The sequence below is a fragment of the Cibotium barometz genome, chromosome 50 (genome assembly GCF_041138505.1).
Source record: "Cibotium barometz isolate CiBa-2024 chromosome 50, ASM4113850v1, whole genome shotgun sequence".
Taxonomy (NCBI): domain Eukaryota; kingdom Viridiplantae; phylum Streptophyta; class Polypodiopsida; order Cyatheales; family Cibotiaceae; genus Cibotium; species Cibotium barometz.
Genome location: NC_141095.1, coordinates 16,271 through 43,532, shown reverse-complemented (window position 1 = coordinate 43,532; position 27,262 = coordinate 16,271). Strand labels below are relative to the sequence as shown.

The 27,262-nt window shown below is 44.2% G+C and overlaps 1 protein-coding gene across 1 annotated transcript; it reads left to right on the top strand.

The window, feature by feature from the left end:
* The first annotated feature begins 8,032 nt into the window (after positions 1 to 8,032).
* On the top strand, positions 8,033 to 25,457 carry LOC147609687 (uncharacterized). The gene is made up of 3 exons (XM_086787147.1): positions 8,033 to 8,316; positions 16,835 to 17,139; positions 25,154 to 25,457. Exons 1-3 carry the CDS (start codon positions 8,125 to 8,127, stop codon positions 25,317 to 25,319), a joined length of 663 nt encoding a protein of 220 aa, XP_086643273.1. The 5' UTR covers positions 8,033 to 8,124; the 3' UTR covers positions 25,320 to 25,457.
* The last annotated feature ends 1,805 nt before the right edge of the window (positions 25,458 to 27,262 follow it).

Below are 27,262 nucleotides of genomic sequence, written 5' to 3'. Positions count from 1 at the left end.
ATTTCTGTCATATATATGCGTATGCGTTTGACACAGTGGGCATAGACAGTAATTTGGAGGGAGATTCAGTAATCAGTGGGACGGTGACAGTCTAGTATATTTTGTTTTGCTAGTTTTGCCACTTTATCAGCTTTTTCAGTAATTTGTACACATCTGTTTTATGTTCACAGGTCAGTTTTACAGGGGAGACTCTGCCGAAATTTTTCCAGAATTTGGTTATATAGTCTACATTCAGAAATGGCGTCTTCTTCTTCATAGGAGACTGTTCAACATTGAGAAGTTGGATGGTACAAACTTTCATTTCTGGGTGGAGAACTGTTACAATGTTCTCGTGCAAAAAAAGCAGATTAAGCCTATAAAGTTGAGGGGATAAAGCTAGAAGATATGGAGGCAGCTGTATGGGAGGAGCTGGATGAGCTAGCTCGGTCTACCATTATGCTGACACTGTCAAAGAATGTGTACTTTAATGTCAACAAGGAACAAACTAGCTATGGGGTGTGGACAAAGCTGCATGAACTGTATGATCAGAAAAGTGTAGCTTCGCAGGTGTATTGGCTGAAGCAGTTGGTGGATTTAAAGATGGAGGAAGGGACACCTATGTCCGATCATCTTAATCAGTTCAATACGATTTTCACACATCTTTCTGCACAGGGAATCAATTTCGAGGATTCTGTTGAAGCAATGTTCATGCTGGTTACGTTGCCAGAAAGTTGGGATACTTTCTGCACAGCCATTAGTAATTCTACTCCTGATGATGGTCTTTCAAGTGCTGATGTAGAGGGAAGCTTGCTCACTGAAGAGATCAATCGAAAGAACCAGGACTCTTCGAAAAGTGGTAGCAGTGCTCTTGTTGTTCGTGGTAGATCTGATAAAAAGGGCAAGCAAAATGAGAGAGGTAAATCTCGCAGCTCACGTGGATGCAAAGATGTTGAGTGCTATTATTGTCTCACAAAAAGGGCCATATGAAGAAAGACTACCACAAATGGACGCAAAGATGTTGAGTGCTATTATTGTCACAAAAAGGGCCATATGAAGAAAGACTACCACAAATGGAAGCAAGAGAAAGGCAAGGAAAAGAAGCAGCAAGAAACAAGTAAGCCAAAAGAGAGCAGTGTGAAGATTGAGGAAATCAACAGTATGTCTGTTGAAGATTCTGATGGGGATATCTGCTTCACATCAACCATAGATTCAGGTTTTCTGGTTGCCACAGATGATGGTGCTTTGCAAGATTGGGTCCTTGACTCAGGAGCATCCTGTCATGTGACTCCTCACATGGAGTGGTTCAGCACTCGCAGAGGCCGCGTTCGTCTTGGCAACGATTTCCCATGCGAAATATTCGGAGTTGGTGATGTGCAACTTAAGTTTCAGAATGGTTCCTCCTTTACTCTGAAGAATGTGAGACATGTGCCCAAGCTCACCAAGAGCTTGATTAGTATTGGATAGTTGGATGATGCAGGTTATCACTGCATGTTTGGTGATAGTTCATGGAAGATCACCAAAGGGTTTTTAGTAGTTGCACGTGGTGCAAAGTCAGGGACTTTGTACATGCTGCATGTGTCCAATATTAAAAATCATGTAATCTGTGTAACCGAGCAACCAAGTGTTTCATTGTGGCATCGTCGGTTGGCTCATATGTCTCAAAAAGGAATGAAAACCTTATCTCGTTTTGGTTATGTGCCTGGCTTCGATTTCTCAGATTTTTTTGTTTTTGTGAACATTGTCTTTATGGTAAACAAACACAGTCACCACACAAGAAGGAAAGCACTCAAAAAAGTGAGCCATTAGAGTTAGTGCATATAGTGATGTGTTTATGGTAAACAAACACAGTCACCACACAAGAAGGGAAGCACTCGAAAAAGTGAGCCATTAGAGTTAGTGCATATAGTGATGTGTGTGGACCTATGCCTGATGTATCTATTGGAGGTTCCAAGTACTTCGTTACATTCATAGATGACTTCTCAAGGAAAGTGTGGGTGTATCCTCTCAAGAAGAAAGACGAGGCTCTTTCAAAGTTTCAAAATTTTGTGACACTTGTGGAAAATCAATCTGGCAAGAAAGTTAAGTGCTTGAGGTCAGATAATGGTGGAGAGTATGTCAGCAAGGCTTTTCAGCACTTTTGTGAGTGAAAGGCATTAAGAGGGAGTTGACTGCTCCATATAACCCTCCATAGAATGGTGTAGCTGAGAGGATGAACCTTACCATATAGGAGAAGTTACGTAGCATGTTGTCCAACTCAGGGTTGCCTAATGGGTTTTGGGCAGAAGCTTTAGCCACTACAGTCCATCTTATCAATAGGTCTCCTAACAAGGCATTGGATGAGAAGGTTGCTGGAATAGCTATGGTCAGGAAAACCACCTTCTTATAAGCGTCTTAGAGTGTTTGGCTGTGAAGCATATTGCCATGTTCCTAAACAGTTGAGGGACAAATTGTCTCCTAAGTCAAAGAAATGTATATTTCTTGGCTATGGCAATTCTGGTGAGATGGGATATCGGTTATAGGATCCCGAAGCCAAGAAGATTGTTCGTAGCAATGACGTTTACTTCAATGAAGAGAAGATGCATAAAAAGCTTGTACCTACAGTGGAGATAAGAAGAGTTATCTTTCAGGAAGATGGACATGTTTACAACAGGGCTCAAGCACCTGATGTTGAACAACCTCGTCAAAATCCTCCTATGCCACAAGATGTTGCTGAGGAACAATAGGCTCAACCAGTTCTAGAAGGTCTACAAGAGTTTCAAGGCCTCCTGAGACAAATATGTTCCTTCCTTGGATTATGTCATGTTGATAGATTGCGGAGAGCCCTCTTGCTATAAAGAGGCTATGTTGCAAGATGACAAAGTCAAGTGGGAGAAAGCTATGCAATCAGAAATGGACTCACTGCATAAAAATCTTACATGGGATTTGGTGTCTTTGCCAAGTGGGAAAAAGGCTTTGCCATGTAAGTGGGTATATAAGATGAAGGTTACTCCCAATGATGGTTGACCAAATTACAAGGCACGACTGGTTGCCAAGGGATTTAAGCAACAGCAAGGAGTGGACTTTGATGAGATATTTTCACCAGTTTTGTGAAAATGACCACTCTTCGATGTGTTCTTGCATTGGTTTTGCCAAAGAGGACATGGAGCTTGTCCAAATGGATGTAAAAACAGCGTTTTTGCATGGTGATCTTCATGAAGATATTTATATGCAGCAAATCAGAGGGTTTTGTTGAGACAGGCAAAGAGCATTTGGTGTGTAAGCTCAAGAAGAGTCTTTATGGTCTCAAGCAGGCACCAAGGGAATGGTGCCGACAAAGCTTGTACCTGCAGTGGAGATAAGAAGAGTTACCTTTCAGGAAGATGGACATGTTTACAATAGGGCTCAAGCACCTAATGTTGAACAACTTGGTCAGAATCCTCTTATGCCACAAGATGTTGCTGAGGAACAACAGACTCAACCAGTTCTCAGAAGGTCTACAAGAGTTTCAAGGCCTCTTGACAAATATGTTCCTTCCTTGGATTATGTCATGTTAACAGATTGCAGAGAGCCCTCCTGCTATAAAGAGGCTATGTTGCAAGATGACAAAGTCAAGTGGGAGAAAGCTATGCAATCAGAAATGGACTCACTGCATAAAAATCTTACATGGGATTTGGTGTCTTTGCCAAGTGGGAAAAAGGCTTTGCCATGTAAGTGGGTATATAAGATGAAGGTTACTCCCAATGATGGTCGACCAAAGTACAAGGCACGACTGGTTACCAAGGGATTTAAGCAATAGCTTTGATGAGATATTTTCACCAGTTTTGTGAAAATGACCACTCTTTGATGTGTTCTTGCATTGGTTGCCAAAAGAGGACATGGAGCTTGTCCAAATGGACGTAAAAACAACGTTTTTGCATGGTGATCTTCATGAAGATATTTATATGTAGCAAACCAAAGGGTTTTGTTGAGACAGGCAAAGAGCATTTGGTGTGTAAGCTCAAGAAGAGTCTTAATGGTCTCAAGCAGGCACCAAGGGAATGGTATCATAAGTTCCATTCATTTCATGCTGTTGTCTCAAGGCTTCAAAAGAAGTGACTTTGATCTAAGAGAGCTACAGATGGCAGCTTGATTATCTTGATCCTATATGTGGATGATATGTTACTTGCCGGTAAAAGCAGTGATGATGTAACAGCCTTAAAATCAAAATTACATGCTAATTTTGACATGAAAGATTTGGGTGATGCTAATCATATTTTGGGCATGCGTATTCAACGAGATAGATCTCAGCAGTTGCTTTATTTGTCTCAGATAGAATACATTAACAAGGTGCTTACACGTCTCCATATGGAAAGTGGGAAGGCATTGAGTACTCCATTGCCTTCATATGTGAAACTATCTGGCAAAGGTTGTCCCAATTCTGATGAAGAAAAGGCTGAGATGGCAAAGGTGCCTTATGCATCTGCGAATTGGCAGTTTGATGTACGCTATGATTGCTACATGCCCAAATATTGCATTTGCAGTGGGAGTGGTTAGCAGATATATATCAAACCTTGGCAAGAAACATTGGGAGGCAGTCAAAGGAGTGATGAGGTATTTGAATGGCATGAAGAATTTGTGCATAAGCTTTGGCGAAAAGGAAGCGTGTGTAGTTGGCTATACTGATGCAGATTATGCAGGAGATTTGGACAACAGAAGGTCCACTTCTGGCTATGTCTTTCTAATCACTGGTGGTGCTGTTTCATGGCGATCTCGTTTGCAAAGTTGTACATCACAGTCTACCATTGAGGCAGAGTATATTGCAGCGTCAGAAGCATGCAAGGAAGCATTATGGCTTATTCATCTAGTGGGAGATTTGGGTATAACTAGTGAGATACCTGTTTTGCATTGTGATAGTCAGAGTGCTATCATGTTGGCCAAGAATCGAGTGTTTCATGCAAAGACTAAGCACATTGATGTGAAGTATCACTTCTTGCGTGAAGTGCTTGATGATAAGTGTATGCAGCTTGTCAAGGTTCACACAGATGACAATCCTGCTGATCTCCTAACAAAAGGCTTACCTTCAGAGCGGTTTGCACATTGCAGGGCACTTATGGGTGTACGGTAGATGGTCAATCTACCTGTATTGTATATATACATATACCTTTTCACCCCAGCTTAAAGGCATATTGTCCTTTAAGTGGGAGGTTGTTGGGGTGGTAAAGCCCAATGTGCCAAGCCCAATACTTGGGCGGTCGGACTAACCGGACTAACACTGACCATTCATTTACATATATCAATAAGGACTCAAAACCCTACACACAGTTGTAATAAGGGAGTCCACAAACAACTGTCCCTCTCTTCTTCTCTGCGCCTCTTCTTCTTCTCTGCGCCTCTTCTTCTTTGTGCTTACACACGCACATACTCCCGCGGCACTCTTCAGAGTCCACATCTTGTGTCTTCTTCTTCTTCTCCATGTCTGTGCTACTCCACACACGGACACACACGCTTCGTGCGCACTCTTCAGTTTCAAGTCTCTCAATTAGGAAGAGAGGCTCGTACTTCATCTTGAAGCATTGATTTCCAAAGGATGATATGGCACAAATGTTTGATTTAATGAAGGGTGCTCAAGCTTTCATCGTAAGAAGTTTTAGAAAAAATCCCACTTTATGGATTACGACAACACCATAAGTTTCTAGATGGGAGGCACTAGGTACCTAGCTAGGTGTTGTTGGGGGCAAGGGATTTCCATTGTCAGGGTGAAGGGCTGACAGTCCCTTAACCCCAACCACACCTAGTTAGTTATGCAGTGCCTCCTCTACAAAAGCTCATGATGTTGAACGCTATAAAGAGAGAAAAGGGGAAAGGGTCCTCTTTCTTATGCATGGGACATGGAATAAATAGTGGATTGGATGGATATCATACATGTAGGTGCTACAGGGAATTGAAACATGCAAGGAAGAAGATGCATGAAACATTTTATGTCTATTTTCTTGAGAAAAAGCTCGCTTATTTTCCCAAAAGAGTTTGTGAGTTCAATTGGGAGTCCTTTAACTAAATGGAGAATAGTTGGTCTAGTCATGATCATTGACTCACGAGTAGATAAAATTAGTTGCCTTAGCAAGTGTTTTATTGAAACAAGTTGGTTCTTGCAGTTTAGTGCGATTGAATTATTTTCCCCAAAAAGTTTGTGAGTTCAATTTGGAGAACTTTTTAGGAATACTTGGCCTAGCTAAGGTCCTTGACTCACAGTTAGTGAAATCGATTGCCTCAACAACTAGTTTATTGAAATTAGCTTGTTCTCTCGATTTAGCATGATCAAATAATTCTCCCCCAAAAAAACTCACTTTTTACCTTCACATTGTGAAGGTGAAAGTGAAGGTAATATCGGGGTTTTTAGTGGGGTTTTGACCACCCCACTAACACTAGAGTGGGACTCGAGATTAACGCAACCTTCGTAATGTGACTTGACTCCCAACTTAAATGTGCTGGATTCCTTTTCACTTTGATTTAAGTCACAAAGATATTCTTAATGCTACTAAGTTGGAACTTCATTTTAGTGTGACCACTATCTTTTATGAACACCATTAAGAGCCAATTCACATGCTTAGGTGATGAGTGTCATTTCTAGGTATGAAAGGTTAACATTACTCCACTATTAAACAACCCCATCCCACTGAGCTTTAGTGGCATTCATGGTACTTAATTGTAAACAATAAAATACCTATCCCACACACACATTTTTGTAGCGCTTAAAAAAGATATTTCTTGCTTTAGAAGGTAGGTGAGGGGGATAACCTATCGTGGGTCATCATATTGTGAGGACTTTAAGTCTAATGTGAAGACCATCACATTGTGTGGTGTGTACGAACTCTAAATTTAGAAAACTCACACTCTATTTAGAACAGGTAGTCATAGGAGGGGTCAACCCTTTTCTCAATTCTAAAGCTATCCACCTAGAATCCACATCGCTTTTAAATCAAATCATAAAATTAACAAAAAAAAACCAATTTTCAAGACCATTTAAAATGCACAACTCCAATTTCCCTCCTTCCAACCGACATCCTTTGGCCTCAAGATTACCTAACACAATGACCTCAAGATTATCTAACTCCAAAGACCTCACAAGATTATCCTTTGGCCTCAAGAGTGTGCATACCCCCTATCCCTCATGTATAAAGGACATGGTGCATTGAATGAGGCCATTTCATGGGATCAATGGCTGTGAAGCCCAGGTGTGATAATTGAGGCCAGATCTGACGTTAGATTTTAAAAGAGTAAACATGGCCATTTTCGTGGGATCAATGGCTGTGAAGCCCGGGTGTGATAATTGAGGCCAGATCTACCATTAGATTTTAAAAGAGTAAACATGGCCATTTTCGTGAACCATGCCAAAACCTGTTTGAACCCCATTTCCAAGGCTATAATTTTTTTTTGTTAACACATTTCACATCATACATGTTCAGATGTGCTAGCTAGCCCATCCGCGTCTAAGCGCTCGAGTGCTAGATTCAAGTTTGGCCCCTGCACCAACCGTGTTTCGGTCGCTAGTCCAAGCCGACATTTTTTTCCGGGCATGTCACGTCCCCGGCCACCCCTACCCCCTCGGCGTCGGCCCCCACCCAACCGGCTCCTTATCCTCTCTCTCTCTCTCTCTCAAGTCATTTCACAAAGTCGGACTAGAGTCAAGCTCAACAAGGTCTTCTTCCCCCCCGCTGATTTTTCCAAGCTCGTTCCCTTGGCTGTGGTTTCGCTAGGTAGTAGATAGGGATAGTGGGAATCTCGTTAATCCATTCATGCACGTCACTAAATGACAAGGCATTTCGCTACCTTAAGAGACTCATAGTTACTCCACGCTTGTCCACGCTTGGTTGAATTTCTTCACGTTGACATTCAGAGCACTCGACAGAAATCACATTGCGTCAACATCCGTGGGACTTATTCTCGTGGCTTGACTTTTTGGCGTGGGACTTATTCTCGTGGCTTGACTTTTTGAGAGAGCGAGACTCGGAGGAGTTTGGTTTTGGATCTTGCGAAACTTGGAGAGAGAGAGAGACTCGGTAAGTCGGCATCTACTCGTGAAGCTAGATAACCCAACTTCCAAGTTCCCAAATTAAGAGAGAGAGAGAGAGAGAGCGCAACGAAGTGCATCAGTCGTTCTGCTGTTTGTAGAGACAGAGAGAGAGAGAGATGGGTGTGCAGGGAGTGTTAGAAGGGGTGGGGTGGTGGTGGCTGCTGGGCGTGGGCATTCCTTTTGCGGGCTACTCCATTCCCTTCGTGCTGGGAGACTTCAATCTCTACAAGCATCTCACCATTGCTGCTCTTGCCGGTCGCTTTGATGTTGCTGGCCTTCACATCGTCGACCACGTTGCCCTTTGGCAGGTTCTTCTCTCACCTCTTAATTTCACTCACTCACTCTCTCTCTCTCTCTCTCTCACACACACACACACTCTCTCACGAACCGTCCTTAAGTCCTTGAGTATGTGTTTTTCTCTCTCTCTCAGTTAACACACACACACGTAGGAATCTCTCTCTTTCATGTACACAATATACAGAGATTACTCTTCTCTTTAGAGACTCTCTCTTTCTCTCATCGTTTTCGATACTGCTCTCCACTGCTCAACAAAAACCTTTTTCCCAGTCCTTAAAAATAAAGGCTTTGAAAAATACAACCTGTATTTTGTGTTAAATTTAGTGGTTTTACCGGTAATATACACTAAAACTAATGAATTTCAGCCCTAAATCCAGCCTGTAAAATTACATGTAAATGCCGGTTTTTCTGAAATCCAGCTGGTAAAATTACATGTAAATGCCGGTTTTGTCGAGCACTGCTGGCAGTAAAATATATTTTTAGGGTTCAAACCCATAAAAATATCAAAAAGCCCCAAGTGCTCACTTTACAAGGACGTTAGCAAAAAGTCCCTCCATGTGCTTATGGAGACTAAGCACCACTATCACCCAGCTCCACCACTCGTCTTTGCAAGAGGCCATGAATGTACGAACACGACTAGCTCTACCACACACACATGGTTATTTCGTATAAAATAGCAGCATTTCAACCTTCATTTCACTGTTTCAAGGTTGCCTACAAGAAAAACCATTTTTAGCTAAATTTTGTGTGCAAGATACACCATTTTTCGCTGAAGTATATGTATATTTATAGATGTTGTTTTCTTATATAGTAGGTAAATTTGTTAAGCTCCTCCTAGTACTGAGGTAGCACTCTAATAGTCAGCTCTTACATCAATAAGAAAATCTAAGTGCTCCTTATGACACCTCTACATAGAGGGGGTTTAACAAGTATGAGATATTGCCCCCCCCCCCCCCCCCCCCTTCCCCCCCCTTTCCCGTGACGAGGTTCTCGTCAAGCGAGGTCATCTTGGAGGACGACCCATCTCTGTTTTACAATGGAAGCTCATGTGCATACGAGACTTGAACACGAGTTGTAGTCTTGATAGTGGACGGAATCACGCATTGAGACTCCATGAGAAGTGGACCGAGTTCGTGTGCATATGAGACTTGAACACAAGCTGCAGTCTTGATGGTGGATGGAATCACGCATTGAGACTCCATGGGAACCGCGGCCTTACCATGTGAAAGGATTTCATGTGGTGTACGCCTTAATAAAGGCAGGTGGGGGCGAGGCGTACAGAGGACACACGGGTGTATCTTTTCTGCAGAGAGAGAGAGAGAGCGAAGAGCAACACACTGGAGTCCAGCAGAGGAGCGAGCACATGAGCAAGCTGCAGGGGTGTATGCAAGCGAGCGCGTGAGCAAGGGTGCTCAGCTGCGAAGAGCGAAGCACTGGACTCCAGCAGGCTGCAGAGACACGGAGCGCAGAAGGCTCGCATGCAAGTGTGTGTGTGTGAGTAAGTGCATGAGCAAGCCTACGAGCGAGCAAGCGAGCAAGTGTGTGTGCAAGCCTGCAAGCGTGTGAGCAAGCAGGCAAGGCTGTGCGTGTGCAGAAGGAGGAGGTGTTGACCAGCTCGTGCGCGTGTGTGCGGCTGCAAACAGCCGTGTTTCTCTTCCTTGCTGCAGGGCAGCCGCGTCAGGAAGCTTGCAAGGCTGTGTGCGTGCAGAGGGTAAAGGTGCAGGGCAGCCCGCATGCGTGTGTGCGCGCGGCTGTAAACAGCAACTCTTTCATCCAGACTGCAGGGCAGCCGCACGAGCAAGCATGCAACAGAGTCTACGAGTAAGAGCATGAAAGCAAGCATACGAGAGTGTGTGCGAGCAAGTGCGTCAGTAAGCAGGCGAAGAAGTGTGTAAGCAAGCGCAGGAGCAAGCTTGCGAGGGTGCATGCGTGCAGAGTGTAGAGGCGCAGGGTAGCCCACATGTGTGTGTGTGTGCAGCTGTGAACAGCTGAGCCTTTTATCCAGACTGCAGGGCAGCCGCGCTTGAAGAATGTGTGTGCATTGCCTATTCTCTGTGGCTATGTTGGAGTGCAACAGCAGAAGCATTGTGTGGTAAAGCAGAGGCTTGTGCAGGTGAAGCAAAGGGGCCGAGTTAGAGAGGCGATTCGGATTGCTGTAAGCAATGTGCAGGTGAAGAGAAGATGGCAATGTGCAGGGGCTGATTCGTCATCGACTCTCTATTGCATGAAGCGGTTCCTATACGGAGTTGCGGAGGCAATTCCAAGGCAGACAGCAGAGTTGCGGATCCTACACGGAGTTGTAGAGGAGACTCGCAGGCGGACAACAGAAGCTTCCGTCGGCCACACACCATGTGGTCTGACGTACTTTTACAGTGGTTCTCACTCGCGAGGTTTCCTTTAGGTACTGAGTGCAGGGTGCTTGGTTGGTTTCATGGTGTATTATTTATTATGTTGCCATGTATAAACAAGGATCCTCTTTAGTGAAGTTGTCTGGCTGATTGTGGAAGGGCGTGGCCCTTATGTTCATGCTCCTTGTGTGATGATTAGTCTTTGCAGTTTGATGTTATACTCTATGATGCTGTGTGTGTGATGTGATGAAGCTGGCTGGTCTGGTTTCTTATGGGGAGTAACTAGTGGGGGTTGTGATTCTTTCGGGCCAACACGGTGAAGTAGCGGGTAGCTTTTAGGGAAAAAGTGAGAGCGCTGCAGACCCCTCACGTGGCAGTGGTATTAGAGCGATTCAACCCTCGAACTAGCTAGGGCTACATACATTACAACATGGATGAGAGTGACATCCAGTCCGTGCATGGAGGAGATGCTCTGGACCATGAGCTAGAGTGGGAGCCTCGAGAGGCTCTACCCCAAGCTGCGGCATCTGGCTTGGCGGGCAGACCACCACCAAGAGTTCCCACTCAGGCAAGGGTGTTGTAGTTGGAGAAAAGGTTGCAGACCCTTGAACAAAGTGCGGATGCCTTCAAACAGGAGGTCATCCGGCTGGATGCAGCTTATGCGAGTGCGGTAATGGAGGTGGCTGCCCTCAATAGGCAAGTGGCAGATTTGAAGATCAAGGTGGCGCAATTAGAAGGAGAGGTTCGGGCCAAAGCTGGCTCGTCTACGAGGGCAATCAAGCCAAAGGATCCCGAGCCCTTTGATGGCACACAAGAGGTGAAGCTCTTGCAGAACTTCTTGTATGACTGTGAGCAATTTTTCAAGAGTGCCAATCTTACTGCAGAGGCAGATAAGGTCTTTTATGCGACCACCTTTTTGACCAAAGATGCCAAGCTTTGGTGGCGTAATTACGTGGAAGATGTGGACAACGGAAGAAATACTTTTGCTATTTCGACATGGGATGAGCTGAAGGCAGCTTTGCAGAAACAATTTCTGCGCATGAATGCGGAATGGAAGGCAAGACAAGCCCTCGACAGCTTGGAGCACACCGGCTCAATCCGGGAGTACATGAAGGCCTTTCAAGCCCTTATGCTGCAGATCAGGACCATCTCTAAGGAAGACAGGTTCTTTCACTTCACTCATAGGCTCAAAGGTTGGGCCCAAGCAGATCTGCAGAGACAAAATGTCACCACTCTCGCTGTGGCATATGTTGCAGCCAACATGCTGACAGATTACAAGGAGCCTGGCCAACAAGGTGAAGGCTCTTCTCAAAGCAAAAGGTCGGTGGGTGCGGGCACATCTGTGAATGGAGGCAAAGATAACGCCAAGAGTGGCTTTAAGGGTAAGAGGTCTGATTGTGAAGGTGGCGGAAGCGGGGGCACTTCCACATCAAAAGAGACCAGCAATGAAGCCAGCTCTTCGAAGAAAGGAGGATCAGGCAACGGAAAGACTGAGTCCTCAAGGTCAGGAGCGGGCTCAAGCAAGTCGACGGGAAAAGCGAAAGAGGTGGAGTGTTTTATTTGCAGTGGCAATCATTATGCTCGTGATTGTCCACCTAAGCAAGCTCTACAAGGCATCCAGCAAAGTAGACTCCTCCACGAGTGTCCAGAGTTTGGGCACTATTGAGCACCTGAGTGCAGTGGACTCTCAAGTTGAATTGAAGTGTAATCGGCTTCTTAATGTCTCAACCATACTGAATGGTAGACCGGTAAGATCTATGGTGGATAGCGGGGCGTCTCACAACTTCATCACTCCAGCAAAAGCAAAGGAGTGTGGGATGAAGATAGAAGCGGATCCCGGATCCGTGATGAAAGCTGTGAATTCACCAGACAAGGAGGTCGGGAAGAAGGCCAAAAGCGTTCCAATTACTGTGGGTGAGGTTACTCACAAAACAGACTTCAGCGTATGCGAAATGGACGATTTTGACATTGTGCGTGGGCAAGTTTGGTTGCAAGAAGCTAAGGCCTTGATCTCTTCCTATTCGGAACAGCTCCTCCTCTTGGGTGATTCAAGGATAAGGGTAGTGGGGAGGCTACCACAGAACAGCCAGCAACATACCCCAAGCTCTTATCAGCCCTATAACTGAAGCAAGCGGTGGGCAAGGGTGCACAGCTGATTGTAGCTACCTTGGTTGAGCATAAGCATCATCCTCTCAAGAGATCTCGATGGAAAGAGGCTCCGGAATTGAGGGGGGGGGGGGGGGGGGAAGGAAATGTGACGAGGTTCTCGTCAAGCGAGGTCATCTTGGACGACGACCAATCTCCGCTTGACAACGGAAGCTCATGTGGACCGAGTTCGTGTGCAGACGAGACTTGAACACGAGCTGTAGTCTTGATGGTGGACGGAATCATGCATTGAGACTCCATGAGAAGTGGACCGAGTTCGTGTGCAGACAAGACTTGAACACGAGCTGCAGTCTTGAGATGATGGTGGACGGAATCACGCATTGAGACTCCATGGGAACCGGGCCTTAGTGGGTGCATTAAGGTCCAGTTGTGCAAGTGTACCTTGGGCGGCCTTACCATGTGAACGAATTTCATGTGGTGTATGCCTTAATAAAGGCAGGTGGGGGCCAGGCGTACAGAGGACACACGGGTGTATCTTTTCTAGAGAGAGAGAGAGCGCAGAGTAACACACTCGAGTCCAACAGAGGAGCAAGTGCGTGAGCGAGCTACAGGGGTGTATGCGAGCGAGCGCGTGAGCAAGGGTGCTCAGCTGCGAAGAGCGAAGCACTCGAGTCCAGCAGGCTGCAGAGACAGAGAGCGCAGAAGGCTCGCATGCAAGTGTGTGTGCGAGTAAGCACGTCAGCAGGCCTGCGAGCGAGCAAGTGCGTGTGCAAGCCTGCAAGCGTGTGAGCAAGCAGGCAAGGCTGTGCGCGTGCAGGAGGAGGAGGTGCTGACCAGCTCGTGCGCGGCTGCAAAAAGCCATGTTTCTCTTCCTAGGCTGCAGGGCAGCCGCGTCAGCAAGCTTGCAAGGCTGTGTGTGTGCAGAGGGTAAAGGCGCAGGGCAGCCCGCATGCGTGTGTGCGCGGCTGTAAATAGCGAGACTTTCATCCAGACTGCAGGGCAGCCGCGCGAGCAAGCATGCAACAGAGTCTGCGAGTAAGAGCGTGAAAGCAAGCATACGAGGGTGTGTGCGAGGAAGTGCGTCAGTAAGCAGGCGAAGAAGTGTGAAAGCAAGCGCAGGAGCAAGCTTGCGAGGCTGTGTGCGTGCAGAGGGTAGAGGCGCAGGGCAGCCCGCATGCGTGTGTGCGCGGCTGTAAACAGCCGAGCCTTTTATCGAGACTGCAGGGCAGCCGCGCTTAAAGAATGTGTGTGCACTGCCTGTTCTCTGTAGCTATGTTGGAGCGCAACAGCAGAAGCATTGTGTGGTAAAGCAGAGGCTTGTGCTGCAGGTGAAGCAAAGGGGTGCAGGTGAAGAGAAGATGGCGATGTACATGGGTTGATTCGTCATCGACTCTCTATTGCCGGAAGCGGTTCCTACACGGAGTTGCGGGGGCGATTCCAAGGCGGACAGCAGAGTTTTACACGGAGTTGCAGAGGCGGCTCGCAGGCGGATAGCAGAGGCTTCCGTCAGCCACACACCACGTGGTCTGACGTACTTCTACAGCGGGTTCTCACCCGCGAGGTTTCCCTTAGGTACTGAGTGCAGGGTGCTTGGTTGGTTTTGTGGTGTATCATTTATTATGTTGCCATGTATAAACAGGGATCCTCTTTGTCTGGCTGATTGTGGAAGGGCGTGGCCCTCATGTTCATGCTCCTTGTGTGATGATTAGTCTTTTTTGATGTTATGCTCTATGATGCTGTGTGTGTGATGTGATGAAGCTGGATGGTCTGGTTTCTTATGGGGAGCAACTAGTGGGGGTTGTAGCGGGCAGCTTTAAGGGAAAAAGTGAGAGCGCTGCGGACCCCTCGCGTGGCACCCCCAGTAACAGGATCCCATAAGGAGAAGCGTGTCACACTAGGACACTTGGTCACCTTTTTCTCCCTCACTAGCCAATCAGGCACTGCGTCCATAGCAGTGGTGTCACACTGTCCACCGTCCCACTTCTCTCCAAAGTGTGCCGGCCTCCCATGCCCGACCATCTTTTTTTAGGCAATGGGCGCTAAATGTTTGGAGGAAAAGGAAGTTATGGGTTTCTCTTGGCCGGCCGTTTCTCACCCTTCGACGTGGTGGCCTTGAGCTGTCGGGCACTTGTCCCAGCATGACATGGGCCGTCGCCCCCCCAATTGCCTGTTATAATGAGCTTTTAATGGGTGAATTAGCTCACAATTGATTAGCCCCCTAGCCTCCTAGCATTCCTAGTGTGGTAGTTACCTTAGTGCAGTGTGAAGCATGTGAATGGATGTGAGTCGTCACATCTCAGGTACTGTCAATATAGTAAATGGAAACCCCCCATCACGTCACTCTTCATTATATGTAAACTCTCTATATCACGTGCGACATTCAAGGCCTATTTGTAAAACCCTTTATCTATGAATTTTTTGTGGATAAAACACATCCTTTTCTATTCAATCCGTGAATACCCCCTTTAAATGTCACCCTTGTATGCGTGAAGATAGTGTAAATTAAGGATTTCAAAAATCCCTTCTATTGAACCCACATGGTAACTTATTAAAATAAATTCCCCCTGTCCATGCAGGTACTAAAGGGCAACAAGGAAAATTCTATAGAAAGCTAAGAACTTCAATTAGAAGGGTGGTTAAGAGACTAAAGGGCATGAGATCCTCTACAAGCTAAGTTTTGGATCTAGGGTGGGGAAGTATAAACACAAAGATTGAGTGAATGCAAGCCATTGGATTTGGAAAAAAGTAAACTCGGCCCAATTTGGTTGATGTGGCCCCCTGTTGTGAATGGGGATTTGATTGGTCTCTAGTAGGGATTTCGACGAGCCAACAAAAAATTGCATGAATAACAATAAGTATTTTCAAAATGAGGTACTAGAAAAATTATCGTGACAGTGTGACAGTAAGGCTATGGTCTTGCAAGGTGGACACCCATGTTCGGATCTGAGGTAGAGTCCCCTCCTCCCTCCCCTTTTTAATTTACATTCTTGGGCCTTGTTTATATTTTTTGGCCCTTATTTAAACCCACACATAAACGCATGCACTTGCACATATACCTTCTCACACACACACTATTACAATTACACATTAGACATGTACGCATATACATGAAGTGTATGTGTTTACATGTATATGTGTATAATTGTAATTGTGTGTGCACAATGGTTTCAAAAACAAATCCCAAATCCAAGTTTAAAAAAGAGATGGAGCACCAACAACTCAAGCCCTTCTGTTGAGAGGGCTAATAACTTACCACTACAACATCTCTTAATCGTGTACCCCACCCCTCAATGCAAGCTCTCGCTTAAGGTGGCACATTCCATTGGTGTGTCAACCTCCTTTCACAGTTGGCATACAACTTTTTCTTAAGTTTTACCAAGGGGCTTGTTATAGTTTGGTGGTAGTCCAATTTGTGAAGTGTTTCATTTTGCCAAGTCCCTAGTCATGGTGGGCGTGAACACTATTGGCGACCTCGATTGAGGGGCGGTGTGGGTGAGTGAGTGAGTGAGTGTGTGTGTGTGTGTGTGTGTGTGTACACCTCCCCCCCCCCCCCCCAAAAAAAACTACACAACATCTGCATTTTTAAAAAAGGGGAAGAGCTTGTTGCAACTCGTGAGAGCAATTTGATTGTCTCTCTCTCTCTCTCTCTCTCTCTCTCTCTCTCAAGATTGGTTAGCTCACGGAGTTTGTACTCAACATGTTATTTGCTTGAATCCCACTCCACTTGGATAGAAATATGTGGTCTCTTTTTGGGATCATTACTACAAGATAACAAAGATCTCTCTCTCTCTCTCTCTCTCTCTCTCTCTCTCTCTATCTCTCTCATGTGGTAGATTGCTTACCTAATGGAGTTGCTATTCAACATGTCATGTGTTCAAATCCCACCCCCATCAAATAGATCAAATTACATAAAAACGTTCTCTCTCTCTTTCTCTCTCTCTCTCTCTCTCTCTCTCTCTCTCTCTCTCACACACACACACACACACACACACCCCTCTCATTTTGTAGGATAAGCACGTTTTAGCAAAAGAAAAAGGCAAGAATTGCATTAACTATTTTGGTGGTCGTGGTGCAGTTGCATTCTCTAGCAGGTCTTGTGTTCTTGTTCGTGGCACCATTTCAATTCAACACATCCTTCAGGGCTCGTCACTTCAAGCTACATCGACAGATGGGGTATGCATTTGTGTGTGCATCCCTTTTTTTAGCATTCACGGGTTCAACCACCATGCTTGTCAACTCCGAATTTGGGACTTTGGGACGGCTTTTTATGGCGATTGCGTCCATCACTCTCCTCATATGCCTTGCTCGTGCTGTGGCCACAGCTAGAAACAAACAATTTCAAGCACATAGGCGTTGGATGATTCGCACTACTGTCATGGGGTAAGCATTATCTACTCTACTTCTCACAAAAAAAATTCGCATGACCTTGTTAAAAATACAAGCATTGTGTTGGAGCAAGTGCTTAATGTGTGTGTGTGTGTGTGTGTGTGTGTGTGTGTGTGTGTGTGTGTTGGAGGGTTGGGTTAGGGTATCATGATTGATCCCTCCCATTTGAAAGGACGTTGCTTGGTACTAACAAAAAAAAAGCCTTGCATTACAAAAAAGGAAAATTGTAAAAAATCATTAAAGCCGTAATTACATTACAAATGAGAGGGACAATTATATACTTGGATTAGCCCAAAGGGTAGAGTCAACCTCTCGCTTGGGAGAGGCTGTGGGTGTGATCCTATAAGCTTTCCTCAAATTCAAAGGGTAGACAAGAGAGCCTACCCTTGTACATATGGAATGTAAATATCTATGCAAACTATTCTCATTTTAAGAGGCTGGAAACAAGGCATCCTACCCCTCTGTGTATACAACATAAATATCTATACAATATTTTTATGTATATGCTTGTGTGTGGACGTGTGGGCCGAGCTTTTTTTCTTTTATGTATGTGTGGATTTGATGACGAAAAAAGAGGGGACAATCATAAATGTTTTTTGAATGTAAGTGTTAGATATCCGTAACGTCGCTATACGGGCGTTACCACAAGAGGGGACGGCCTCTGGCTCACCACCCAACCATAGAGGAAGAATGAGGATTGCCCCTCATCCCCCAGGCTATATAGTGTGTGGCCTGCCATCCACACTAGCCTGGTCGCCCATGACTCCGCATGGGCATCCTCTCCCACTGAACCCCGGATATGGCCATCCGGTCTGTCGTCGGTCAAATGTCACAGGCATTACAGCCTACGTGACATTACCCCCCCTTAAGAAGAGTTTTCGTCCTCAAAAACAAACTGGGGAAACCTTTTGGAAATTGCACTACGGCGTTCCCAGGTAGCTATCTCCTCATCCCTATCTGTCCATTTAACAAGTACCTCCTGGTACACTTTATGTCGGGTCTGTCTATCACGATACTGTAGAATCCTTTCAGGTTCATGTGGTATCTTTGGTGGCTCTATCAAGTCCACCAAAATCTCTGGAGAAACTGCGTTCTCTAACCCGTGAACTGATTTCTTCAGTTTACTGACATGGAAGACGGGATGGACTTGAGAACTCTCCGGTAACTCAAGTTTATATGCTACGTCCCCAATCTTCTTAAGGATTTTAAAAGGACCACAATATCTCGGAGAAAGTTTATTACACTTTCCCGTTTTCATGGTTTCAGACTGCGCAGGAACCTTGAGGAATACAAAGTCACCTTCTGCAAAGGTCACCTTTCTTCTTCCTTTATCCGCATAAGTTTTAACGCGATCCTGGGCGCTATGAATGCTCTCACGTGCGGCTCTGAGCATATCATTCATATCTTCAAGGAAATCCTTGACAGATTGAATCTTCTCCTTTTCTAGGCCTACAGCCATCGGAGATCTCGGCTGGAATCCATACATTAACATGAATGGTGTAAATCCAGTCGCTGAGTGTTTGGAGCTGTTATAGGCAAACTCCAATAAAGGCAAGTACTCTTCCCAATTAGATTGCTTCTTACTAACATAAGAACGCAACATATCCTCTAGAATTTGGTTAACTCTTTCAGTTTGACCATCAGACTCCGGATGATCTGCCGTACTCATACTCAGAGTAGTATCCAACTTTTTGAAGACTTCTCTCCAAAAATGACTGTTGAACTTTCTATCTCTATCCGACACTATATCTGCGGGCATGCCATATAGCTTGTAGAGATGTTCAATAAAGAGTTTTGCCAACTCTGGCATTTTAACAGTTTTCTTCGTGGCAATAAACTTTGCCATTTTAGTTAACCTGTCCACTACCACCCACACCGAGTCATTCCCTCGACTCGTCTTGGGTAAACCGGTAATGAAATCCATGGAAATGCTTTCCCATTTCCCTTGAGGAATCCTTAACGGATGGAGTAGTCCTCCAACCTTAAGACGTTCATGTTTATTGACCTGGTACTTATTGCATTTCAGCACATAAGTCTGGACGTCCTTAAACAAACTAGGCCAATAAAACTGTCTTTTTACTAGTGCATAGGTCTTCTGAATCCCAAGATGACCCGCACTTGGACTATCATGACTTTCTTTAAGAATTTGGGCCCGAAAGTCATTAATAGTTGGTACACATATTCTACCCTTGTAGAGTAAGTACCCGTCGTCAATGGAGTAATTAGCATATTTCTCTCCCCGACGAAGTTTATCACTCCCCTTTGAAGCCGTGGCAGTCAAAGATGATGAAGGGCCTACGTCAGAACTCTCCGGGTCCAAACTATACCCAAAAGACACGGCTAGTCTCTCCGGACTAACTCTCGCTTCCCTTCTCGTTGCACCTTCGGCCAGTCTCTCCGGACTAGCAATACGTGCCAACGAGGGAGGTGGTCGCGTCTGTGAAGAAGTGCGTACGCGTACAGCGCGCCAGATCTCTGTAAAAGATGGATCGTGCTCACATAAACCACGTAGGGACTCCAAGAAATCATTCTTGAAGACTGTGAAACTAAGTTCATTAATCAGTGGCATGCGACTAAGTGCATCTGCCACCATGTTATACTTACCTTTCTGGTAACATATCTGAAGGTCAAACTCCTGTAGAATCCCCGCCCACTGAGCTTTTCTACCCTTCAGTTCATTTTGACTTGAAAGCCATTTCAGACTTTCATGGTCCGTCTGGACCTCAAAAGTGGCACTATATAAATAGTGTCTCCACTTTTTCAGTGCATGAACTATCGCTAGTAACTCTCGCTCGTAAGCCGAGTAGTTACGCTGCATACGATCTAACTTTTTACTTTCAAATGCAATTGGGCGTCCCCTTTGCATTAGTACGGCCCCCTAATGGCCTCATTACTAGTGTCTGTTTCCAAAACAAACGGCTCATTTGGATCGACAATTGTCAAAACAGGTGCAGCTGCTACGGTCACCTTGAGCTTGTCAAAGCTCTTCTGTTGGGTGTCCCCCCAACTAATGTTTTTTGTTTTTTGACCGTAACTGGTCAGTCAACGGGACTGCGATCTTCGCGTAGTCCTTCACATACTGTCGGTAGAACCCCGACATGCCAAGAAAAATATGCAGTTCCTCGAGATTCTTCGGCGCTGGCCATTTAAGAATAGCCTCTACTTTTTCTGGCTCCATCCGCATACCATCGGCGGATATAATATGGCCAAGGTAGTGAATTTCTGTTTCAAAAAATTCACATTTGCTTTTCTTCGCAAATAATTTGTACTCTCGCAACAACTCGAACACTAGACGCAAATGCTCTGTGTGTTCTTTCTGTGTCTTACTGTACACAAGAATATCATCTAGGAAAAGTACTACGAATTTTCCCAGATATGGACGTAAAATACTGTCCATTAGCGTCATAAACGTCGCTGGAGCATTGGTTAGCCCAAATGGCATAACCAAAAACTCAAATTGCCCGAAAAACGGGTCCTAAAAGCTGTCTTCGCAACATCTTCTTGTTTAATTCTAACCTAATGATACCCAGATCTCAGGTCTATTTTCGTGAAGTATCTCGATCCATAGAGTTGATCAAACAACTCATCCATGCGTGGCATCGGGTACTTGTTCTTAATCGTTATCTGATTAAGAGCCCTATAGTCTATGCACATCCGCATAGATCCGTCTTTCTTCTTTACCAGAAGAATAGGCGATGCCCACGGACTTGAACTAGGCCGAATAAAGCCTTTGTTCAAATATTCCGTTAATTGTTTTTCCACCTCCTGTGCCTCGGAGTGGCTTAATCTATAAGCAGGTTTGCTTATAGGTTTTGATCCTGGCATAACTTCGATGCCATGGTCTACTTCTCTAGATGGTGGTAAACCATTTGGTAAATCATTAGGAAAAATGTCCTGAAATTCCTCTAATAAATTCGTTAAAGTATCTACGTACTTTTTCTTTAATGTCTCATTCACCTTGGATTTTTTCTTGTTTGAATCACATGCATGCCAAACAGGGTTTTCAAACAGTGGGTCTCGTCCAAGGTTATTTTGTTTTTCTTGTTTGTCTACGCAAACATCATTTATCGTTTCATCTACGGAAACAGAATTCAAAAGAGGGTAACAAGCATATACCTCTGCTATCTGGTCTCTGCAGACCGCTGTACACAGCTCCATGGAGGAAATAAGTGGTGTGGCAGGGACAGTACGGTCGCCCTGCAGGGTGATGACTCTACCTCCATGCTCAAAACATAGCGTATTATGTAAGTAATTCCGAGCTAGACTAGGGCCCAAGCCATACAGCCACTCCCTGCCTAGATATACGTCTGCTCTGGCTAAGTGCATGACCTGAAAGTCAAGCGGAGCCTCGTAGTCCTGCATAGATAATGGGACCCCTTTACGATCGCTCCCCTTTACGGTCGCCTGTCGAATTGTTGTGCGTTGCGGGCCTCTACAAGGATGCTTCCGGGATGCTGCGATCCACGAGAAAAATGCCTGCAACTCATAACAAGAATTTAAATGATCGAGAGGTGCCTTGCGGGATTATTTCTTGTGGGAATTATTCTCCTCCCCAGTCGAGAGAGAGAGTTTCCTTGAATTTTTTGATTTTTAATTTCATAGAAATGAATAATGAAAATTATTTTTTTTAAAAAAATAAATGTTTTTTTTCTTTTTTTTTGGGGTCTCTGGCCGTTGGTGGGTTGGCTGGCGTTTGCTGGCCGTTGTGGCCCTTGGCCGTTCGCCGCCGTTGGCTGGTTGGCGCTGCCGCCTGCTGGCCGCCCATGGCTGGCCTGGCCTGGCTGGCCGTCGCCCCGCTGGCCGGCCTAGCTGGCCGACCTCCACCGGCGATGCTGCCAACTAATTGTGCTACACTCCCAGCATCGCTATGCCCACCATTTCTTCATCTGTTACCATGCAGGTCTTCTTCATGCTCGAAGCTCTTTATTCTCCAGCAGCGCAAGCTGCCCTCCTCAAGGCGCGCATGCTCTTCCATTCAAGCTGCATTGCTTACACAGACGACAAAACAGCAGGCATTGATGACAAGCGCTGCGCACAAGAAGACCCCAAAGACCATGAACTCTCAAAAAGCTCCCTATCATCAGAGACATCTGCAGCGGCATGATCCCTAATGAGTTCCTACAAAGGTAGGCTGGCCGTGGCCTTGGCCGCCTCCTCCTCTTACATCGTTGGTTTTCGCTGGATATTCCCTCGTTTTTTGCAAGGCAATCCCCTCCCCCTTCGCACAACACCACCACACCGTATACAGTGAGGTCGTGGGTTGGCTGGTCTTCGCCCCCCCACCCCACGCGTTTCAGCTATGTATTTTCGCCGCCTCACCCCCACACACAGGGGCTGGTCGTGGGGGTGGTCTGCGCCCCCCCACTTCAACACACACGTTCCATCCTTTCACAGAGTTTTGCGCAGCATTTGTAGCCATTCAACGCAGAAAACAAACAAATTTTGCTTAACAAATTTTGCTTACCTGCGATGCTGTGTGTGACGGGGAGAGAGAGTGAGAGAGAGAGAGAAAGAGTTCTTCCCTTCAAAAAATCTTGGCCCCCCTCCCTCCACACATTCCCTTGTGGAGATAAGGGTGAGAAGATTGTGGATGAAAACCATCGACGAGTGGGCTCCGGTCCCCCGTTCGCGCGCGGACTCTCACGATCCCCTTGAACCACGCTCTGATACGAGTGTTAGATATCCGTAACGCCGCTACGGGCGTTACCACAAGAGGGGACGGCCTATGGCTCACCACCCAGCCATAGAGGAAGAATGAGGATTGCCCCTCATCCCCCAGGCTATATAGTGTGTGGCCTGCCATCCACACTAGCCTGGCCGCCCATGACTCCGCATGGGCGTCCTCTCCCACTGAACCCCGGATATGGCCATCCGGTCTGCCGTCGGTCACACAGGCATTACAGCCTACGTGACAGTAAGTCTAGCCCTCCTCACATAATTTGCAATTTGAAGATAGCCATATTGGATTCTTATTATTAAATGATTTGTGCCTCAGTAGTTGGAGCCTCATAATTACATTGCATGCATTAGTTCGAAAGAGAGTGGGTTTGAGATATACTTAGGCATGACTTAATGGGTGTTTGCTCATAGGAGTTTGGTAGCTTTATGAATAGGTAATTACAACTATAAGTTTGCCATTTCTTCAAAGTGTAGAGTTTTAATACACAAGTAAAATCCCAAATGTTATGAAAGCATGAGCATTGAGTATAGAAACTAGCAATTCATAGAATGGGAAAACTTTAAATTTAGACATGAAAACCAAAATGCTACAAGAGTAAATGCTCGTAATTTTTCTATGAGTAGAGTTGGCAATTAAAATCCTACCTTAGTGATTTTAGGGGGCTTAAATAGATCCCCTTGTGCCTTTTAACAAACATCACAGTGGACAAGGTTATTTGTGACAAGCAGCCTTGGATGTAGTGTGTGTGTGTGTGTGTGTGTGTGCATGCGTGTGCACGCCTGAAGTTTCCAAGCGTTCTCAAATAAGTGATTGATAAGATCATTGACATACACGTGGATAATTGTTGGGTGCTGTAGTGCTCAAAGAACCGAGTTTGCGATCTAATTTGCTCAATTAAAGTTAAGATATCCTAGTTCAAATTTTGGGTTGCCTTGAGCTACAATCTTGGTTAAAATATCAGCATTTATTTATACATTGTGGCATTTCAACAAAAGCTTACAAAAAAAATTTATTAGTTGTATGAATAGCCTTGGATTTTCCAGAGTAGGAATATGCTTTGTTCAATAAGGCCACCATCCTGTACACTAGTAATGCCTAACGTGGTCCAAGGCTAAAATTTGAAGCCTTCAAGGAATTTTTTTAAAATCTCTAAAGAAGGTTCTTTGAACATAGTAATTCTAATTAAACGCGACAAACATAGAGAAAAATTAATCTTTATCTCTAATTGAGACGTACACACAGTATTCATATCTTGGAATAGGTTGGAGAATTAAATTCACAACCTCCCCCTAGAGGGAGGTTCAGTCACCCATATCTCCCTTGCCAAAAAAAAACCCCAGAAGTATTGTTTTGGAAGGGTGGTCTTATATATTCATTGAATTTAACCCCTTTAAGGATCATTTTTGGAAGGGTGGCCCTGGATATTCATTGAATTTTAGATTATAATATTCTTTTTCTTTGACATCTATCTAATAAAATTTACTCAATGATCTTTAAAAAGTGGATCCTTTCCTTCGAAGAGCAAAAATTTGTCTATCCTTGAAAAGTTTAGCAATTTTGCCTTTCAAAAAGTTACCCCATCTTTGGAAGGATCATATGTATGATGTGAGGCCTCAAGAAGAGTATCAAGTACTTTTATGAGCAGCCTTCAACAAATGGCAAGGGCATACCTTACTTGTGGCATTCTTCATTGAAGGCAAAAGAGCCACCAGTAGATTCTTTCTTTATGATCATTGAAACCTCACAAATTGATTTTGCCTCACCAAGCATGAATTTTTAAATTACTAGCTAAACCTTTGAAATCTAATTCAGCTCTCCTTAAGTCCTTAGGCATGACTAAAAGCTGATTAATAGGTCTTTGTAATTATTCTTCTTGGTGTTCAAATTTGAATTCAAGGTACCTAATGATGCTAGTGGCAAAACAAGAGGGGATTGGTTACATAGATGCCTTTAGAAAGATCATCGTCAACAACAAGAATTAAACACATAGCATTTCTTCTTGGGATCCAAGTATGAACTCCCATAACTAGGGTATATCTTGTTGCAAATAGCTATAAGAGAGGAGAATGGCTACCCAAATCTAGATTGAAATGTTGGCAATGAATATCAAGCTCATGGGCTTGGATTCAATATATGAACTTTACAACAGTCCATTCTAAATAAAGAATAACAGCACTAGGGAGTTGAGGTTTTTGGTGATTAAAATTTAAACGTGATCAACCAAAGTCTTCTCTTCCAAAAGGACTATAGGGTTTTTTGAAATTTGTATTTTAATGTCATTTCAATGGTAATGTTAGCCTTCTAATTGGTTACAATGCACATGAACAGGTACGGAGTTATAAATTCACGAATTGTTCTAATGGTTGCACAAAAGGGTCTTGGTTTACCTGTTTTGAGTGTTGCTGACTACTCCATCGCCATCTCTTGGATAATGGGTGTTGTAGTTGTTGAGTCCTACATCCAAAAGTATTTGAAAGAGAAAAGGGTAGAGTAGATTTTTTCTTGTATGTAAAAATCATAACTCATCAGCTTGATGTTTTTACTCCTCCACACTCGTATTTTTTTTTCCTTGTAATATTTAGAATTGTTCAAAATCTCATCCTTATATAACGTTGTATATATGTGATCAGTATGACCTTTTTTCATGGGCTCCATCCTCTTTAATAACCCCCTTGCACCCATCTCTCTCTCTCTCTCTCTCTCTCTCTCTCTTTGTTATGTGCACACACACACACACATATTTAGGTTAAGCTAAATTAGGTCTCATCAAGATCCTTCACACACCAAATTAGACTTCCTTTTTACTTATCAAATTTGAGGAACCTAGTTGAACCCAATGTTTTGACTTGACTATTTAAGTGGTATATAAATGTTCCTTGCAAATGAATTCTCCCAATAAAATTGTATTGTTGAGATTGTGAAGTAATGGCCTTTTGTTTAATTTTTCATGTTTGGTAATAAGCCATGTGTTGTTTGAAATTTTGAAGTGTAATTACATAATACACTAGCAAAAGAAAATGTTGCATTGTGAAGTCATGCATTTTTCTATTTCTTTTGACTTCTCAATCGATGAGAAGTGGTGTATTTTTTGAATTTGTAAAATCTCTCTCTCTCTCTCTCTCTCTCTCTCTCTCTCTCTCTCTATATATATATATATATATATATATATATATATATATATATATATATATATATATATATATATATATATATATATCTTGCTAGCCTAATATCTTGGAATGCTTATTCTTAACCTTTTTCTTCTTGAAGGAATGTAACAACATGAAAAAATACGAAAAGTGATATCGACTAGATCACCATGTGAAATTTCTTTCTCACCTACTAGTCTCATGATATATGTAATTTGTGATGTCATGGAGATCAATAAATATAGTGATTTCGTGTGGAAAATATGATGTTTTTGCTATCCTAGACTCTTGGTGATCATGTGCTAACTTTTGAAGACTTATCAAATAGGCATCTATGTAGAGGCATTCATGATCTAGAAGGACCATTACATTTGGATCCTCAAGTGTTACTGGGGTACCTTCCCACCAAGAAAGTGGCGATAGATTTGTAGAGCTCGTTGAGCTAGATAGAGAAGACACATCTTCGGACTCAAGTGAAATATCTTGTGTATTGGAAAGCAAAGTATCCGTCCTCATGGGGATAACTTCTATGATTTGGAAGTACAAACTCCACCACCACATGGCCAAGTGAGGTGTCTGTAATTTGACATATGGTTCAAATGCATTAGGCATAACAAATACGAAGCCAAGCTATATGTAGACACCTTGAATTGGTTCACAATGAAAATGGAGGATGTTCCCTTTGCATTGGAGGTATGGGTCAACTATCAAGGTGACCAGTATATGAGCATAAAAAAAGGGACATGCTTCATGATAACACCTTTCTTTGAGTCTATGATCTCGACTAGTGTTACCTATCATGAATCAGAGGGAAGAGAATTTGATGCCACAAATCTTTCAAGGATCTGTCAAGGAGCATACATAGATCGACAATTGCAAAAGCATGGATTATGCACCAAGTGTACCACCACTACCAACTCAAGGGAAAAACCTTGCAACTATTGCTCTGCTCCCTCAAGGTTTGCAACGGAATCCCAATCTTGTTTTATCATCCCACCAAATCCTAGGGATGTTTCCCACTTTGCATGCAGTGCTTCGTTCAAATCTGGGAAGAACACAAGCTTCAAAAATTGCAATCCCTTTATCTTCTCTTTGCCCATTGTTTGGTGGCCATGGTGATTTGCTATTAGAGGGCACTATTTGCTATGTGCTTCTTGCTTTCACGGGTTTTGTTCTTTGAGTCCTTGTGAGATTCTCTTTGTTTTTGTTCATTACTTTCGTATCCATTGGTGGTGCCACAATTTTCGAGGCGTGATGATTTGCGCTTCTTAATCTATGTATCGTCCTT